General features: G+C 35.1%; 4 protein-coding genes and 1 pseudogene across 4 annotated transcripts in view; 3 read left to right on the forward strand and 2 right to left on the reverse strand.

Annotated features, from left to right (window-relative positions):
* The window catches only part of LOC125876974 (G-type lectin S-receptor-like serine/threonine-protein kinase At4g27290), an 8,210-nt pseudogene extending 5,892 nt beyond the window's left edge, over positions 1–2,318 (reverse strand).
* The window catches only part of LOC125876977 (G-type lectin S-receptor-like serine/threonine-protein kinase At4g27290), a 59,608-nt gene that overhangs the window by 16,815 nt on the left and 24,219 nt on the right, over positions 1–18,574 (forward strand). The window lies entirely within an intron of this gene.
* On the forward strand, positions 5,870–9,244 carry LOC125876981 (G-type lectin S-receptor-like serine/threonine-protein kinase At1g11410). The gene is made up of 6 exons (XM_049558278.1): positions 5,870–5,897; positions 7,639–7,742; positions 7,928–8,135; positions 8,263–8,500; positions 8,632–8,714; positions 9,009–9,244. Exons 1-6 carry the CDS (start codon positions 5,870–5,872, stop codon positions 9,197–9,199), a joined length of 852 nt encoding a protein of 283 aa, XP_049414235.1. The 3' UTR covers positions 9,200–9,244.
* Positions 11,386–15,317, forward strand: LOC125876978 (G-type lectin S-receptor-like serine/threonine-protein kinase At4g27290). The gene is made up of 7 exons (XM_049558274.1): positions 11,386–12,782; positions 13,003–13,122; positions 13,206–13,336; positions 13,424–13,634; positions 13,725–13,962; positions 14,302–14,452; positions 14,550–15,317. Exons 1-7 carry the CDS (start codon positions 11,507–11,509, stop codon positions 14,853–14,855), a joined length of 2,433 nt encoding a protein of 810 aa, XP_049414231.1. The 5' UTR covers positions 11,386–11,506; the 3' UTR covers positions 14,856–15,317.
* On the reverse strand, positions 15,829–18,036 carry LOC125876982 (uncharacterized). Its single transcript, XM_049558279.1, has 2 exons — positions 17,877–18,036; positions 15,829–16,630 (listed from the first exon to the last, which is right to left on the reverse strand). Exons 1-2 carry the CDS (start codon positions 17,944–17,946, stop codon positions 16,026–16,028), a joined length of 675 nt encoding a protein of 224 aa, XP_049414236.1. The 5' UTR covers positions 17,947–18,036; the 3' UTR covers positions 15,829–16,025.

The following is an 18,574-nucleotide window of genomic DNA, read 5'->3' on the forward strand; positions in this document are numbered from 1 at the left end:
TTTTTTTTACTTGGTTAGAATCTCAATAAAATTAGTTAAAATAAATTGAGTTCTTTTATTTAGTTAAAATTTTAAAATTAGTCAAAGTCATTAGGAGTTCTTTTACTTGGTTGAAATTTCAAAGTTAGTCAAAATCACTTTTAGTCAAATCGCCGGTCAACCGCGAGTTAGCGGGCATTCCGAGGGCCTAACACCTTCTCGGAATGTACATTTGAACTTGAACCCTTTTTCAATTGATTTTATCTGTTTAAATCTTTTGAAAAACCTTAAGATTTTTCTTGATTTTTACCAAAAAATTAAGTGGCGACTCTGTTCTTTTGGAAACCCGATTTCTCTTAAACCATAAGTTTAATCGGTTTTTCGAAAACAGTCATTTTCCCTTTCTTTATATTTTTAAATAAAACATGGTTAACGTTAATAAGTCAAAAAGTGGAAGCTCAAAATTTTCCTGGTGAATTTGATTACTGTTATCATTCTTGTTGCTGTGACCACCTAATCTCCCTGCAATTTGAACATACAAGTAGACCTTGCTCAAATAAGGAGCTCAAAAAGAAATACTAGTGGTATACAGAACTAATGACCACTAGGTGCTTCCAGTTTTACGATAGATAGAATTGGTACTTCCACTTACCTGTTGTTGTAAGCACTGGATCCTCTCTCCTTTTTCGTTTACAAAGAATCAGGCCTACACCTAAACCGAGCAGAATCAATGCAATCAATAGTGGCAAAGCTATTGCAAGTATGACAGCTATCTTTCCTTTTGATCCGGCAGAACCTGCAACATTTCCCATCGAAATATTATCAATAGTTGTTTCTAGTAATGCTAGAAGTTTTTTTTCTTTTTATATTTGTTGTATTTATGTCGAGGAAAACAGGACGGTCCTTGAAGTCTTATTCCCATAATGTAGACTTGGATTACCTTTGTCCCTCATATGAGTTGACTTTCTTTCATTGAAGTACAATTGACATGGTTATGATTTATGAACTCGCATATTAATTATTAATTACCTATGTCTGAAGCAGACATCCTAATGTAGATATCCTGTCCTGATGCAGGTAGCTGTCTGATGTCAACCAGCCGTATATCCAGATTAGTATAACCCATACACGAACAATTTCTCAAGCAAACTACCCTGCATTCATCTAGTGTCATTGTCTCATTGAACCAAGAATTTCACGTATCAGGCAGTTTAACACCAGAATACTTAATAAATCCATCTCCTGTGCAATTCAGTGGGATCTTCCGGACACAACCACTAGACCAGTCAGATCTTTTCCAATCATCAGGATGTTTTGGCTTGAATTTATCTAAACATTGACAAAAAGGATCACTCAAAATGTTGCAAGTCCCATATGCACCACATAATTTGTAGGTGTCACAGTCATCCACAACTGCAGAGTGGTAATTTACCCATCCCTGAACTTTTCCAATCCAAATGATACGCATAGCTTTCCCATAAGGCTCTAAAACAAATGTTGAAATTACGGATTTGTTCACCATCTCATACTTGTAGTAAATTTCCCTACTATTCATAACCACACCGAAAGAAATGATAGAGTTGTTCACCAGATTTGGTGCACCACTCCACCTGATACCATTCCACGGCCCTGCTCTAAATGTCACATTAGCCCCTTTTCGCATAAGGTTTTGTGGATAACCCGTAGGATCACAATGATAAGTATAATCCCCCGGAGCAGGATCATCACTACTTCTCCAAGAAGTAAGATACCTTTCTAATCCAGTCACCAAGTCCGTCCCAAGTTTCATACCTTCCAACAACGTATTACTAGGATAATCAAAACTTTGCCAGAGGAAATTCTCTGGATTCGGATCATTAGCATCCCTCACCACAAAATTCCCTGTGTCCAACAACTGAGCAACAGGATTCTGCACAGATTTCGATGAATTTGTGGACCAAACAGTTGCATTAGTATCATTCAGAAGTACAATCAGACCTGGCTGAATGACTTTCAACACCCCATATTTGTTAGTGACAGGAGCTAGTCTATTGGCAACCCAAACAGGAGTAGTAGCAGAGGTTTTCTTGTACCATATTCCAACATAGTGATTTGTAGAAGTATCTCCAGGACTGAAGAATCCTAACTCGAACGTTCCACGAGACGAAACAATAGTATCACCATGTTTAATGAATTGAGTTGTAGTTATGGTATCTCCTTGACCACTAACATTTTGAAGAAACACAAAATACAAGAGAAGTAGAATAAATTGAAATATTGTTATATCCATGATAGTTATATTTACCTTTTGTTGCATTGCATTCTTCTTCAAAATTGTTAAAAAGAATTTAACATATTCCATCTCTTGTGGTATTCTTTCCAGTAAGATTGTCTCAGAGATGACCAAGACTTCATTTTTCGCTGGTCAATCCGTTTAGACAGCAAAATGGCGTGGCAGATTTGCTGCCAAAGAATGGAATCATTCCGTTTCAATTTGTTTGTCTGATTTTGATTTACGCACCAAGTTTAATAAAGTAATTAACATTTTTGAATGTTGTAATCTTTTAGCATGTCAAGTTGAAAGTTGAAATTAAAGAATTGACAAAATATGATTAAAAACATTCTTTTTGAAATGCACTAAAAGAAATTAGACAAATAAATTGAAACGAAGAATACTCTGTATATATAACTGATAGTATTATGTTAAACATTTTGGAAGTAGACAAATGGGAAGTTTTTATACCCTCCATTTTAATTTAATGCCTAAAGGTACTTATTTGATTGGACATACTCTATTTTATTTGTGATGTTTTGTTTTGCACACTTTAAAAAAAATAAAAAAAAAATAAAAAATAAATAAATATATATATATATTACTTGACCGTAATTTAACTAAATTATTTTTATTTATTATATTTCTTTCTATTAAATACTTTTTTTACACCATATTAATATCTCTCCATAATTATGATGAAGAAATAAGAATACAGGTGAAAATAAACAATTAATTATATCTTAATCTTATTATGAAATTAAAATTAGTTTGTTAAAATGGTTTGATTATCTCTAGTTAATTAATTAATCACTGATCAAGATGCCTTTAACAAAACATTACGATAATAAGATTATTTAAGATTTGGGTCCCTTACATTTTAGTAAGCGTCAACTTATAACCTTGCCATGTCACATTTTACAATTCATTTTCACCAAATGACAGAGTGTACAATAGACGTGAATAAAGGTTTAACGAAGAAATGAGTTTAACACCAGTTTTATTTTTTATTTTTATTTATTTGTCTTGATGAAAATAGTATGCAACACATTTCTTTTAGTTTGGTCTTAATTCCTCGAGAGAATTGATTTTGTTAGTCACTTACAAGAAATTTAGTAATAAAGTATTTCAAATATTTTAAAACTATTCCAGATACATTTTTATTTCCGAGCCTAATTTTGGGACCACATCTACCCTTACTATTAACGGTCCTCCACACAACCTGATTTTAATACAATATAATTGATGACATGGCTTGCTAACATTGAAAAAAATACGTACTCCCTTTGTTACCTAATTTGACTTGGCACAGAATTTAAGAAAATAAATAAGACTTTTGAATTTTGTGGTGTTAAATTAAAGTTATGTCAAATGTACAAAATTGTCTTTTAATCTTGTGGCTTTAAACATGCCACGTGGAAAATTGAAATTAAAATGTTACCCAAAAAAGAAAGAGGTCATTCTTTTTTAAACAAACTAAAAAAGAAATGAGGTCATGATCTCTTTTTTAAACGGAGGGAGTAATACATAAATATGTTTTTTAATTTAGCTGTAGCTTCCATTTATGTTCTTTAACTTTGGGTGTGCTCAAGTAGATATTTAAATTTGTATAAAATTGAACAAATAAATACATACGTCATATGTGGCATAATACACATATGACGCCACATAAGATGTCGTATAGGGCATGAATTGCCATGTAGGACTCCAAGAAGGACCCCTGTGTATACTTGTTCAATTCTATATAAATTTAAGTATTTACTTGTGCACATCCAAAATTGGATGACATATATGTCATATGAGACAAGTTAAATGACACATTTATATATTATGCCAAAAAAAATTCATTGTAGAGGGTAGAGGTAGAGTATTAATTATGTTGTGAGCAGTCAATAGCTTTTATTTAGATATTGATAACGAAATTTATGAAAAATCTTTAAAACTCGAGGCGTGTCAAAGATACTGTCCTACGTAAACAAAGGGCCACGGATACACACAGCTAAAGAAGAAATCGTTCAAGACGGGATAGAACACGCTTGACTATTGATCTAAAGAAAGAATCTTGTTTTTTCATCAGTAATGTCCCACCACAACTCATAACCATGCTACTATTACTTAAGCTTAGTAAAACACAATCAAATAATTCACAAAAAATGAATATTACTTACATATTCATGTTCATGTTCATGTTCTTGTCTTCAATGCACCAATATTTTGGAGCTTTAGATACAATAACTACGACACATTTCTCAAAGATGGCGATGACAATTTTATTGTTNATATATATATATATTACTTGACCGTAATTTAACTAAATTATTTTTATTTATTATATTTCTTTCTATTAAATACTTTTTTTACACCATATTAATATCTCTCCATAATTATGATGAAGAAATAAGAATACAGGTGAAAATAAACAATTAATTATATCTTAATCTTATTATGAAATTAAAATTAGTTTGTTAAAATGGTTTGATTATCTCTAGTTAATTAATTAATCACTGATCAAGATGCCTTTAACAAAAGATTACGATAATAAGATTATTTAAGATTTGGGTCCCTAACATTTTACTAAACGTCAACTTCTAACCTTGCCATGTCACATTTTACAATTCATTTTCACCAAATGACAGAATGTACAATACACGTGAATAGAGGTTTAACGAAGAAATGAGTTTAACACCAGTTTTATTTTATTTTTTTATTTATTTGTCTTGATGAAAATATTATGCAACACATTTCTTTTAGTTTGGTCTTAATTCCTCGAGAGAATTGATTTTGGTAGTCACTTACAATAAATTTAGTAATAAAGTATTTCAAATATTTTTAAACTATTCCAGATACATTTTTATGTCAAATGTACAAAATTGTCTTTTAATCTTGTGACCTTAAACATGTCACGTGGAAAACTGAAATTAAAATGTTATTCAAAAAAGAAAGAGGTCATTCTTTTTTAAACAAACTAAAAAGGAAATGAGGTCATGATCTTTTTTAAACGGAGGGAGTAATACATAAATATGTTTTTTAATTTAGTTGTAGCTTGCATTTATGATCTTTAACTTTGGGTGTGCTCAAGTAGATATTTAAATTTGTATAAAATTGAACAAATAAATACACACGTCATATATGGCATAATACACATATGACGCCACATAAGATGTCGTATAGGGCATGAATTGCCACGTAGGACTCCAAGAAGGACCCCTGTGTATACTTGTTCAATTCTATACAAATTTAAATATCTACTTGTGCACGCACATCCAAAATTGGATGACATACATGTCATATGAGACAAGTTAAATGACACATTTATATATTATGCCAAAAAAAATGCATTGTAGAGGGTAGAGGTAGAGTATTAATTATGTCGTGAGCACTCAATAGCTTTTATTTAGATATTGATAACAAAATTTATGAAAAATCTTTAAAACTCGAGGCGTGTCAAAGATACTGTCCTACGTAAACAGAGGGCCACGGATACACACGGCTAAAGAAGAAATCGTTCAAGACGGGATGGAACACGCTTGACTTATTCTAAAGAAAGAATCTTGTTTTTTCATCAGTAATGTCCCACCACAACTCATAACCATGCTACTATTACTTAAGCTTAACATTCAATCCGGATAAGACACTGAGATGAAAGACGAATCAAGCAAGAAAGGCAGTTAAAACACAATCAAATAATTCACAAACATGAATATTACTTACATATTCATGTTCATGTTCATGTTCTTGTCTTCAATGCACCAATATTTTGGAGCTTTAGATACAATAACTACGACACATTTCTCAAAGATGGCGATGACAATTTTATTGTTTCTCACGTTCCAGAACGTTCGAAATGGGATTTTTCAGTCCAGGTAAATCCAAAAATCGCTACGTGGGTATGTGGTACAAGAACATATCTGTTAGGACCGCGGTGTGGGTTGCCAATAGAGAAGCTCCTCTGAGGAGTAGAAATGGTATATTGAAGGTCATTGAGCCAGGAATTCTTGTCCTTCTCAATGACACTAATAATGTTGTATGGTCAGCTAATACATCGAGATCTGTGCAGAATCCGGTTGCACAGTTGTTGGATTCCGGGAATCTTGTTGTGAAACAATCTGGTCATGGTGTTAGTGATGGAAATTTCCTGTGGCAGAGTTTTGATCACCCAACTAATACACTTTTACCAGGCATGAAGCTCGGTTGGAACTTTGTAACAGGACGAGAGGTGTATTTATCGTCTTGGAAGAATGAAGATGATCCAACTCCTGGTGATTATTCATATCACTGTGATCCTTCAGGATATCCACAGAACATCCTGAAGAAGGGATCAAATGTGATATATCGCTCTGGAGTGTGGAACGGTCTTCGTTTTGGTGGGGCAAGAAACTCAAGAGACAGTACTTTCTACAGATATGGAATATTCTCAAGTAAGACAGAGGTGTACTTTGGATATAACCTCACATCTTCAGTTATCGCGACATTCATACTAAACCAAAATGGTGTAGCACAACTTTTGACTTGGAGTGATGGAGAACAGGGTTGGGTTCCTTACCTCGTAATACCTGGAGATAACTGTGATACGTATAAGTTATGTGGCTCATATGGTAACTGCAACAACAATGATTTTCCAGTACTTTGTGGATGTTTGAACAAATTTGTGCCAAACAATAGCAAAGATTGGAACAAGGCAGACTGGTCAGGTGGTTGTGTTCGGAGAACTGAACTAAATTGCCTTCAAGGAGACGTATTTTTGAAGTATTCACAAATTAAACTTCCAGATACACGGAATTGCTGGTCCAATGTGACTATGACACTAGAAGAATGCAAGAACATCTGCTCTAAAAATTGCTCTTGTATGGCTTACTCAAATGCTGACATACACAATGGAGGAAGTGGATGCTTATTGTGGTTCAAGGATCTGCTTGACATTCGGCAGGTACCCAAAGGAGGACTTGATATCTACGTAAAAGTAGCTGCTTCTGAATCAGGTTTGCTTGTTGCTCTTTAGTGTTTGCAGAACCTACATAACATAATCAGTAGCATAATCAACTTCCCACAGAGATATCGATAGTGAAACTTAGTACTACATTTATCTTTGTTGGAAGGGTTACTTGCAGATGATAAGCTGGAGAAATTGAATGGAAAGTTAGGAAAATCACCTACCTGTATTCTGGCATCATCAGTTGGTGTAATTTTTGTAATCCTTAGCCTGTTGATCTACCATAGAATAAGGGAAAAGGATTTAGAGCTCAAAACGAAAGGTAAGCTGGATAAGTCCCTTTTTGTCCTTACATCTAATCAACTTCCATATCTAGTATTCACAATTTAAATGAATTCACTTTATTTGCTGTTGACAGGAAAGTTGGAACAAAGTGGCAACTATAAGATGGATTTTAACCGTGGCAATTGCGCTGAAGAATTTGAAATACCATTGTTTGATTTATCAACCATAGCAAAGGCAACCAATAACTTTTCAATAGACAGAAAGATTGGAGAAGGGGGCTTTGGACCTGTTTACAAGGTATCAACACTTTATGCCTGTTTAAGAAATACACCGATTTATTCCCAAAAGATAATCATGCATAGTATAGATGACAGACAAAAAACTTTCCGGTCCTTCAGAGTAAAGCTTCATCTTTAGATTTGTGTACTTTCTCATCAAGATAGGTAAAGAAAATGTTAACATGTGGAGATTGTGATGTTTAGGGCATACTTGAAGGACAGGAAATAGCTGTCAAGCGGTTGTCTAGAACTTCCACACAAGGAGAAAATGAGTTCAAGAACGAAGTTATATATATTGCTAAACTTCAGCATAGGAATCTGGTGAAGATTCTTGGCTGCTGCATTGAAGATGAAGAAAAAATATTGATCTATGAGTACTTGCATAACGGGAGTCTTGATTCATTCATATTTGGTACTACTCTCCATCCAATAATGTGCAAATTATATACTAATTGTGTCACGGTGAACTGATGTCTATAGTAGTACTTCGGTAATCTTATTCCCAATAGTCTGTTAATGAGCTAACAAAACTTTGGCAGATGACACACAAAGCAAGGTACTAGACTGGCCTAAGCGATTTCACATTATCAACAGTATAGCTCAGGGAGTTATGTATCTGCATCAAGATTCACAATTGAGAATAATTCACAGAGACCTGAAAGCTAACAACATTCTGCTAGACAGGGACATGAACCCAAAGATATCAGACTTCGGCTTGGCAAAGATATGTGAAGAGGATGACATTGGAGCCCAGACAAACCGAGTTATTGGAACATAGTAAGAACTAAGAACCTCCTATACTTGGTAGCATTTTTCCTACCTAAGAAAGAATCTTGAGATAGTTAAGTTATGTTTTCCAGCATTAGCTAGCAACTCAAATTTTATTTTTGTGTACGTTTTATTTGCAGCGGGTACCTCTCACCAGAATATGCATTGCATGGGCTATACTCAGTAAAATCGGATGTATTTAGTTTTGGTATCTTAGTACTTGAAATTGTGAGTGGGAAAAGCAATAGACGATTCTCTCATCCAGATCATTACCTCAACCTACTCAGACATGTAACAATTTTCATTTTTTGTATATCTATCCGAACTTATTTATCTACTTGTAACAAATATGTTACAAAACTAAGCTAGCTTGCCATACTAATAAGCTTGTAAAATGTACAGGCATGGAAAATCTATAAAGAAGGTAGGTCGATGGAACTACTTGATGAACGCCTAAGTGATTCTTGTTCAAGATCTGAGGTGGTACGATCAATCTGTGTTGGTCTATTATGTGTCCAACAATGTCCTGAAGATCGTCCAAGTATGTCGTCTGTTGTTGTCATGCTAAACAATGAAGGTGTATTACCACAGGCAAAACAGCCAGGTTTTTACATAGAAAGAAATTCGAATGAAGAGGAATTCTCTTTAAACCAAAATGCAAATGTTACAGTGAGTGACAACCCAATCACAATATTAGATCCCAGGTAGTGAACAATTAGTTCACTTGTTTGCAACACACTTTGTAGCAGTACCTATGGCCAGTGGCGGAGCTAGGATTTTTAAGAAAGGGGTTTAAAATCTGAAGAAGTAAACATACGAACTAACTGAAGGGGGTTCGACATCTATTGTATATACATAAAAAATAATTTTAACCATGTATGAATAGTAATTTTTTCCGCCAAAGAGGATTCGGATGAACCCCTGAGTTGGCTCCGCCCCTGCCTGTGGCTACGCTTGCAACGTGCTGCCATCGGTCATTGGATGTTTATACCAAATTCAACTAATTCAATACATATCAAGTATTTGTTGGCTCGTTATATTGATGAACCTTATCTATTGATTTGATGTAATATTAAATACATATAAATATTTTTTGTGGACCTTAGATACCATGTTTGGCCATTTGAGGTCAATTTATAATAATGGACCATGCAACTTGTCATAAATGACACGAAAAGCATTTAACACTTTAAGGCTTTTGACTTTTTATGCTCCCTCCGTCCAATAATAATTGTTCACTATATTAAAAATAGTTATCTAATAATATTTGTTCAATTTAGAAAATCAAGATTAATTTACCTTTTGTGTCTATTTTACTCTTGTTATTAAATATTATTTATCATCTCATACATTTTTCAAAGTATTAAATTTAATAAAGTCAAAGAATAATATTATATTATTTCTAAGGGGTGTGACAGTCAATAGTGAACACATATTATTGGATAAATGGAGTAATAGATTCTACGACACTTGTTTGTCTTGCTTTAACTTTATCATGCAAATTTTTATTTAAAGGTATTATCTTTTTTTCTTCCTAACCAAGACATAATTTAGGTATAATACATAAATGTACCATTAAATTTGGCTTCAACCAGCATCTATTTCCTCCAACTTTGAGTGTGCACAAGTAGACACTTAAACTTGTATAAAGTTGAACAAGTAAACACGTGCCCTAAATTACAAAGGACGCGAATTGGCACATAGAATGTCAAGTAGGATGTATGAGTCTACTTATACAAGTTTAAGAGTCTATTTGTACACCACCATTTTGGAGGGCATAAAAACACTGTATTATGCCATAATTTATGTAGTTCTTGTTCCCTTGTCGATTTCTTATAGAATGTTAATGAGACTGCAGTTTTTTGTGATAAATTTCTAAATCAAATACTCCCTCTGTCCCAATTTATGTGACACATTTCGCTTTTCGAGAGTCAAACAGTTAAAGTTTGATCGAGAATTTGCTCATGGAATCTTCAATTTTTTTAAAATGAAATTTATATATTTGTAAACTACATAAAAAGTACTATAAGTCTCAATAATTGATAATTCAAAATAATTAAAAGATATATGAAAAAATTACGATCAAAGATAGACTTGTTTGAATTTCGAAATTTGAAATGTGTCACATAAATTGGGACAGATGGAGTATCAAACATTAAAGGGATGAAAGTGACACAACTTCAGGAGAAACATAATTATTTTGAAAACTTTCAACAAGAAAACAATTCAATTCTGCAGGCAGCCAAACATAATGAGTACCAACAGCTTTAGTTTTTTAATTACCCTTCTAGTTCTGCCCAAATATAGAGGGTGAATCCCCTTTATTTTAGGGCAGTGTACAGAAAATACATCCATTTTTAATAATTACTCAACTACCAAAGACCAGGTCAATTTTCACTGCAAATGAATGATGCAGATGAGACAAATTGCTTCTTTATACAGGAGGGCAAGTGGTGCATGATCTAAAACTCGGTAAATAATAAATCTTCCTTTCTATCTCTTTCCGCTTTATCAATCAGACACGTGACGTGTGCCTAACTCCTACATCATGTATTGCCCTTTTTTACCATACATATCTATTGTAGTCATCCACTTATAACAGTAAGTAAAGAAATGAATGACTCGAGTAGGATGCCTTAATCAAATGAAAGTAGTTGTGTGTGACATCACTAATATATCCTCAAACAAATGAATTAATCCAAAAAAAATGCACACTTTTTTGGATTCTTCTTATGTTTAATTTTGGAGCCTATAATTGCCAATTAGTTGGAGCCCGCCACAGTCCTGTAGCATAGGTAGCCCCATCTAGTCAATTGAATAAGATTGAAGTATTCAAAATCTGTTTCTAATACAAAGTTCAAAGTTTCTGTTTGGTTTCTGAGGTTAAAAGAGACGAAAACGACAAGTCAAATATTTGTTGTTTAGAGAGAAATGTCATCTTATAACAGAAATGTTCTTCTTTTGGTTTGATTTTTCACATTTTCCCAAATATTCCCAAAGGGCTAAACAATTTCCATGAAACGCTTTATCTTTTTCTATTTCTGTTCCTCTAATATAGTGTCATTTCTATTCATATTTTCCACTGCTTTAGACACTATATCGAACGATAACCCCATCAAAGATGGACATACCATAGTTTCAGCTGGTGGAAACTTTGAGCTTGGATTTTTCAGCCCTGGAAATTCCAAGAATCGGTATATCGGTATATGGTACAACAATTTACCTAAAGGCAGAGAAGTAGTGTGGGTTGCCAATAGAGTGAACCCACTGAATGACACTTCTGGCATATTAACAGCCAGTAGCAAAGGGATTGTACTACTCAATGGAAACCAAGATGTGATTTGGTCATCAAATTCATCAAAACGTTTGATGAATCCAGTGGCTCAGCTTTTGGACACTGGAAATCTTGTCTTAAAAGATGACAGTTTGGTAAATCAAAAAGACTATGCTTGGCAGAGTTTTGATTATCCAGACAGTACTTTGTTACCTGGCATGAAATTAGGCCTTAACTTGGTCACGGGCAAGTATTGGACTATGTCGTCGTGGAAGAGCAGTGATGATCCTTCTCCAGGAGAATATTTGGATCGCCTCGACACCAGTGGTTATCCTCAATTCTTTGTGTGGGAAGGCCCTGCAATAAAGTTTAGCTCAGGAATATGGAATGGACATTTATTTGTTGGAGGACCAAATTTGAAACCAAATCCTTATTATACATTTGAGTTTGTGAACAATGACAAGGAGATCTACTATAAATATGAGCTTATCAATACTTCTCTTCCTACCAGGTTGGTCTTGAATCCAGCAGGCCTGCTTCAACGACTCTTGTGGATCGAACGGAACCAGAACTGGTTCCTTTACTCCACTGGACAGATGGATAATTGTGATCGTTATGCCTTGTGTGGTCAATTTGCGCGGTGCAACATCAATGACTCACCTCCATGTGATTGTTTGAGAGGATTTCAGCCTAAAAATCAACAAGGATGGGATGCAGCAGATTGGTCTAGTGGGTGTGTACGAAGAACTCCGTTGACATGTGGGACAAGTGACAGGTTTCTAAAGTATTCTAGTGTGAAATTGCCAGATACACGCCATTCCTGGTTTGACAAAAGCATTGGCCTAGAGGAATGCCAAATGCTGTGTCTGAAAAACTGTTCGTGTACAGCATATTCCAATCTTGATGTTAAAAATGGCGGGAGTGGGTGCTTACTTTGGTTTAATGAACTCGTTGATATCAGGGAATATGCTGAACTTGATCAAGATCTCTATGTAAGGATGGCTGCATCAGAATTAGGTAAGTCCCCTTATGCTAAGATGAATCATACCACAGGGAATCTTAGTAACTCAATTGATTGATTGACAATCTGAACTTTCACCTTGTTAACGAGGGTTGGGTTCCCAACCTTGTAATCCCCTTTCCCATTTCCCATTTAGCCTTCCCCTACCCCCACCCCCATTTCAAAAATAAGAATCATACCGGAAGGTTTTCACAAGTCATAATGAACTTTTCACAGGTTCAGGCTATATGGGAAACACAAGAATATCAGTCATTGCAATTATATTAACAGTTTCAGCAATCATCCTTGTTGGTTTTCTATTTTGGTTTGCTATGCAGAGAAAGAAAGGGGAAAGAGGTTAGAAAATTTGTCCGTGGCGTTGAAAGTAAAGTTATTTCATTCAGCTCAATATCTTTACAAAAAAAAGTTCAATTTTACAGGAGTAGGAGAAGGAGAAGGAAAGGAAGATATGGAATTACCTTTGTTTGATGTGATGACTGTTTCTGCTGCAACTAATAATTTCTCATCTGCTAATATCATTGGAGAGGGTGGTTTTGGATCTGTTTATCGGGTAACTAGAATTATATTCTCTCTGTATCTTAGTCAAATATATGAATGATTCTCTTGTGGCTTAGACTTCGCGTGGATTGTGTGACAGGGAAAACTATCAACAGGACCAGAAATAGCAGTAAAGAAGCTCTCCAAACATTCCGGACAAGGTTTTGAAGAGTTGAAGAATGAAGTTGTTCTGATTTCCAAACTTCAGCATAGAAATCTAGTTAGGCTTCTAGGCTGTTGTCTTGAAGGAGAAGAAAGGATGCTAATTTATGAATATATGCCAAACAATAGCTTGGACTTCTTCATCTTTGGTTCGATTCTCTTGACTCATTTCATCAAAAGATTCATCTTATCATATCAGCATTGTTCTGCTAATGCAAAATGAACTGATGTTTCTGCAGATGAATGCAGGAAGAAACAACTTCCCTGGGAAAATCGTTTTCGTATTGCAATGGGAATATCAAGGGGCATTCTTTATCTTCACCAGGACTCCAGATTAAGGATCATACACAGAGATCTAAAGACCAGCAACATTTTACTGGACAGTGAATTGAATCCCAAAATTTCTGACTTTGGACTGGCTAGGATTATTGGTGGTGACCAAAACGAAGCAAGAACAAAGCGAGTAATAGGGACATAGTAAGTTCAATTAGATAACTCATTGATGCTTTCATCTTTTCCTCTGTTAGAGTTCCACATTGGTTGGGGAATTGACTGGTTTATATGGACTTGGGCAATTCTCCCTCATAAACTAGATTTGAGTTGAGTTAGACTCAAGTGTCATATCCTTACATGGTATCAGAGGCAGGTAAATCCCGGTTGGGGCTCCTGGTCCATGTTGGTGGTTTGCTTATATGAAATTGGACAATCTTCCCCTTATGAGCTAGCTTTTGGGGTTGAGTTAGGCATGTGTCAAATCTTTACAACTTCCATAAAATCATTTAACCCATATTAAACATTATATATGTCTTTGTGCAGTGGCTATATGTCTCCAGAATACGCAGTTGATGGGAAATTTTCAGTGAAATCAGATGTCTTCAGTCTTGGTGTTCTTCTACTAGAAATAGTCAGCGGAAGAAAGAACAGAACATTTCATCATCCAGATCACCATCATAGTCTTATAGGACATGTAAGCAAGATACAAATCCAGACATTTGCTTTTGTCATTTCATACTACATTTGTATTTCCTACATATCATTGAAAACTACACTTGATTTTTCTATAGGCTTGGTTATTATGGAATAAAGGGAAGGCTTTGGAACTAATCGATGATTGTTTAAAAGAATCGTTTGTGGAATCCCAAGTCCTAAGATGTGTTCATGTGGCACTGTTATGTGTTCAACGACTAACAGATGAAAGACCAACAATGTCATCCGTGGTTTTCATGTTGAGCCATGAAGAAGTGGCATTACCTCAACCAAAGGAGCCTGGTTTCTTCATAGAGAGAAGTATAGCTGAAACAGATGATTCAAATGAGAAAAGATGTATCAGTGACAATGTTTTGACATTAACAATTCTTCAACCAAGATAGCAATGGCGGAACCAGAAATTCAAGAACCTTCTATTGTATAAAGGTGATTCAACAACTAATGTATATACAATACAGAAATTCTGTTCATCCCTGTATGTACAGCAAAATATTTTGACGAAGGGGCTTCAATTGAACCCCCTCTAGACCATGCAGCTCCGCCCCTGATTGTTATTGGACGAGCATTTACTAACATGCTTACACGGAACAATTGTGTATATCTTTCCGATATTTGATTAAGACTCAAGAGCCATCGGGACCATTGTGTCAAGTTGTGCAAATTGTCAGAACATGATGGAAATGGACATATAAGTTGTTACACAGTATAATGACTAATAGTAGATCTGAATGGCTAAATGCTAGCCACTGACTTTGTTGAGCAATTATTTTTCCTCAGGACTACAAATCAACATCATGTCCTGGGGGAGTGTATCTTTGCAATCACATTCATCATATCTTTTTCCACATCTCTATCACCAAACTCAAGTTTTGTGCAAACTTTTTCCTGATTTTTCTACCCGGTGTTCAGTACCAGCTTTGGGGCAACTATTCAGGATTCCCTCTTTAGCAGGTAAGATTCTCCCAAGCAAAGGTAACTTCCTTCCCGAGGTTTTCGGGGAAAATCTATTGAAATTACATATTAAGTAATAACAATCTGCATAATAAATATATTTTACTAGAAGTGAAGCCTAAAGGTCACATGGTAATGAGATGGTGTCATCGACAGCGACCTCTAACCTTCCAAGCTGAAGAAATATGTAACTCGTACATAGTTTAATTAGTTAGTTAAGTCAATAATAAGTTCTATTCAAGATTTATTTTCTTTGGCTCATAGAAATAAAGAGGAGAAAAGAAAAGATAACATAAATGGGGGGGGGGGGGACTTTTTTTGAAAAATTCTAATCAGGGGTAGGGCAAGGCGGGTTACCTTAGCAGGTCAAGACGCCCATAAATCCCAGAATGCCTACCTTCCTAGTTCCTGGAACTATGTAAAACTATGCATTTGATTCTCATTTGAACAGCATACAGATTTATATTCAGAGGTAGTTACAATAAGTAGAACAAGGAAATGTTCTCGAAAACACTCACAAAATAATAATTCAAAAAAATGAAGTCATTGCCAACAGAAAAAGAGGCCGTTCAATCAAGCCAAAAAACAAATCCCTTGATGGTTTATACTCCTAAGGCATAAAGCAGTACAACGGAAGCTCCTACAGTGATTGTCCAAAGATATATGGTTTGAGACAAAGAATTAGCACCACTGCATTGGTCATTAGAACCACTGAAGCATCCAGGTCTACTTATCTTAGGCTCTACTCCCCCTGTGGAAAAGCTACTCTTTGGTTTGCCATTGCTGAAGAGTACACACCAGAAATAGGGGCCACCACCACCGGAGCCACTCACAGCAGCACCAACCTCAGTGTGATTCTTGCTATAGAGAATATCCAAACTCTTGGTATTTCTTATAAGAATATCATTGAATGCTTCAGAAGGTTCGGCATACTTGGATTGACATGCGAGAAATCTTCCAGTAATTTGAGCAAGCGATGACGCCTGCACACCACAGTTAGGGGCAAATTCTTGGGCGAATTCAGATTCAGCAGGTTTCTTTCCATCTGGCCCTCCAACTACTTTACAATCACCTCCGTATGCTTTTATATATTGCAGAGCCAAGCATGCCAAGCCAGGGTTACTGTATAAGGAGGATAATTTATTCGCAGTTCTGTTACTATTAACGGCAGCTACCAGCTCATCAGCAGGATTATCAGTTACTTTGGCTGTAGTTTATTAAGCCAATATGTTAGAGGTTGACCATAAAGGCAATAATAGTGAATCAAGATCGAGAAGCTATCTGCTTGAAGGAATACACATTTGGAATGACAAGGGTAAATTACATCTAAACCCAAGAGGCTTGAGACACATGTCAGTATACATCATTTAGATTGTGACTATGATTCTAGCACACTCATGGAAAGATTATCAACAGCAACCATATTATCAAGAGAGTTATAAGAAGCAAAAGACAAAGATACAAAATTAGGCACCAACATAGTATCCGAAGGCATAAACTAAAGCAACTTGAGCATTGTCCTTCCATTAGTGGGTTAGAGTTCCACATTGGTTAGGGAAAGACTAATGGTTTGCTTATATGAACTTCGACAACCCTCCCCTCATGAGCTAATTTTGGGGTTGAGTTAGGCACAGGTGTCATATTGTTGGAATGGATTAGAGTCCACATTAGTTGGAGAATGACTAGTGGTCTCCTTATATGAAATTAGGCAATCCTCTTCACATGAGATAACTTTTGTGGCTAGGTTTCATATCTCTACGGGTATCTTCTCATGTTACCACAAATTACAAAGACCGAAAAGCCCATTTGAGCAGCTTCCCCTAACTATTCACAAAATCAGAATTTGCAGATTGACTAAATAGTTTCTAGTCAGTGCTATAAATGCAACATGCCAACAAAATCAGAATTTGCAGGTTGACTACATAGTTTCTGGTCAGTGCCGTAAATGCAAGATGTTCCTATACCATTAGCTAGCTTAACAAGGCAAGAATTACATAGAAACCAATGTTCTATTAGTATGATATATCTTTAGTAATCCCATAATTGTACAAATAACATATTCCAAATCCTTCCCAATACCTCTCAAGGAAAATCTCAAATTTGGATCCCAAATTGCCAAAGCACAACTTTGCACACTACTACTTAATATTGATCACTATTGAACAACCAGATAATATCATTTAACAAAGTCTAGTAAAGTAGATCTATCAATCTCAGAAACTATGCACTTTATATATTATAACTGAAATCCTATTTGCATGAACTTAAAATCTTTCAATGCTGAAATTACTCAGCAATCAGCACATTTTAGTTTAATCAATAAATTATACACCAAAAATTGAAACTCATTCTTTAATTAGATCCAATAGTAAGATAGTTTAAGTAGCAAAACACACATAAGAAACATTAATTAAAAAATGGAAAATATAAAAAGAAGAATGAAGAATCCTTACTTTGAACTTTAGCAGCAGACGCTGAGATGAAGAAAATGCAAAGAAGAAGAAACCTTTGAAGCATTGCCATTTCTGTACTGAAGATGTCGGTGGGAGTGGGGTGGGTGGTATATAGAAGAAGCTAGCTGTTGAGCAGAGGAAAAAAGTCTGTTTGTACGTCTACTTCGATCTGATGTTTTTAAAAACTCACCATCATATTCAACTTAATTACTGTAATGCCACCAACTGAATTTTCATTTTCATTTTTCATTTTCAACTGATAAAGAATTAAAAACTAATGTATAATGACCAAACTGCCCTTAAGGTGTCCTGAAACAATTTCCTGCCCTAAACTAGAATACTTCTGAATTCTGAACCACTTCTCTAATCTGCATTTATGCTGAAAAGTCTTATTTTAAATGTAAAAGTTATCTATTAGAGGCAATTTCTTTTTTAGGGCTCAAATCGAACCATCTGGTTAAGGATCTTACCACAACAATATGGTGGTAGTTCTAAACAACTTGGAACATAAGCTAATAGGATTCTCTAAAGTTGATGCTCCTACATCCATATATTAAGTTTGTGAGTGATTTGAAATTTGAGTTATTATTATTCATCAAATTTGCTATGGACTTTACTTCATTAAAAATACTTCATATAGCTGAGTACGGAAAAAATCTTGTTGGGAGCTCCACCCCGAATGGATCCTGCTATGGGCA

This window comes from Solanum stenotomum, chromosome 9, assembly GCF_019186545.1.
Source record: "Solanum stenotomum isolate F172 chromosome 9, ASM1918654v1, whole genome shotgun sequence".
In the NCBI taxonomy this organism is placed as follows: domain Eukaryota; kingdom Viridiplantae; phylum Streptophyta; class Magnoliopsida; order Solanales; family Solanaceae; genus Solanum; species Solanum stenotomum.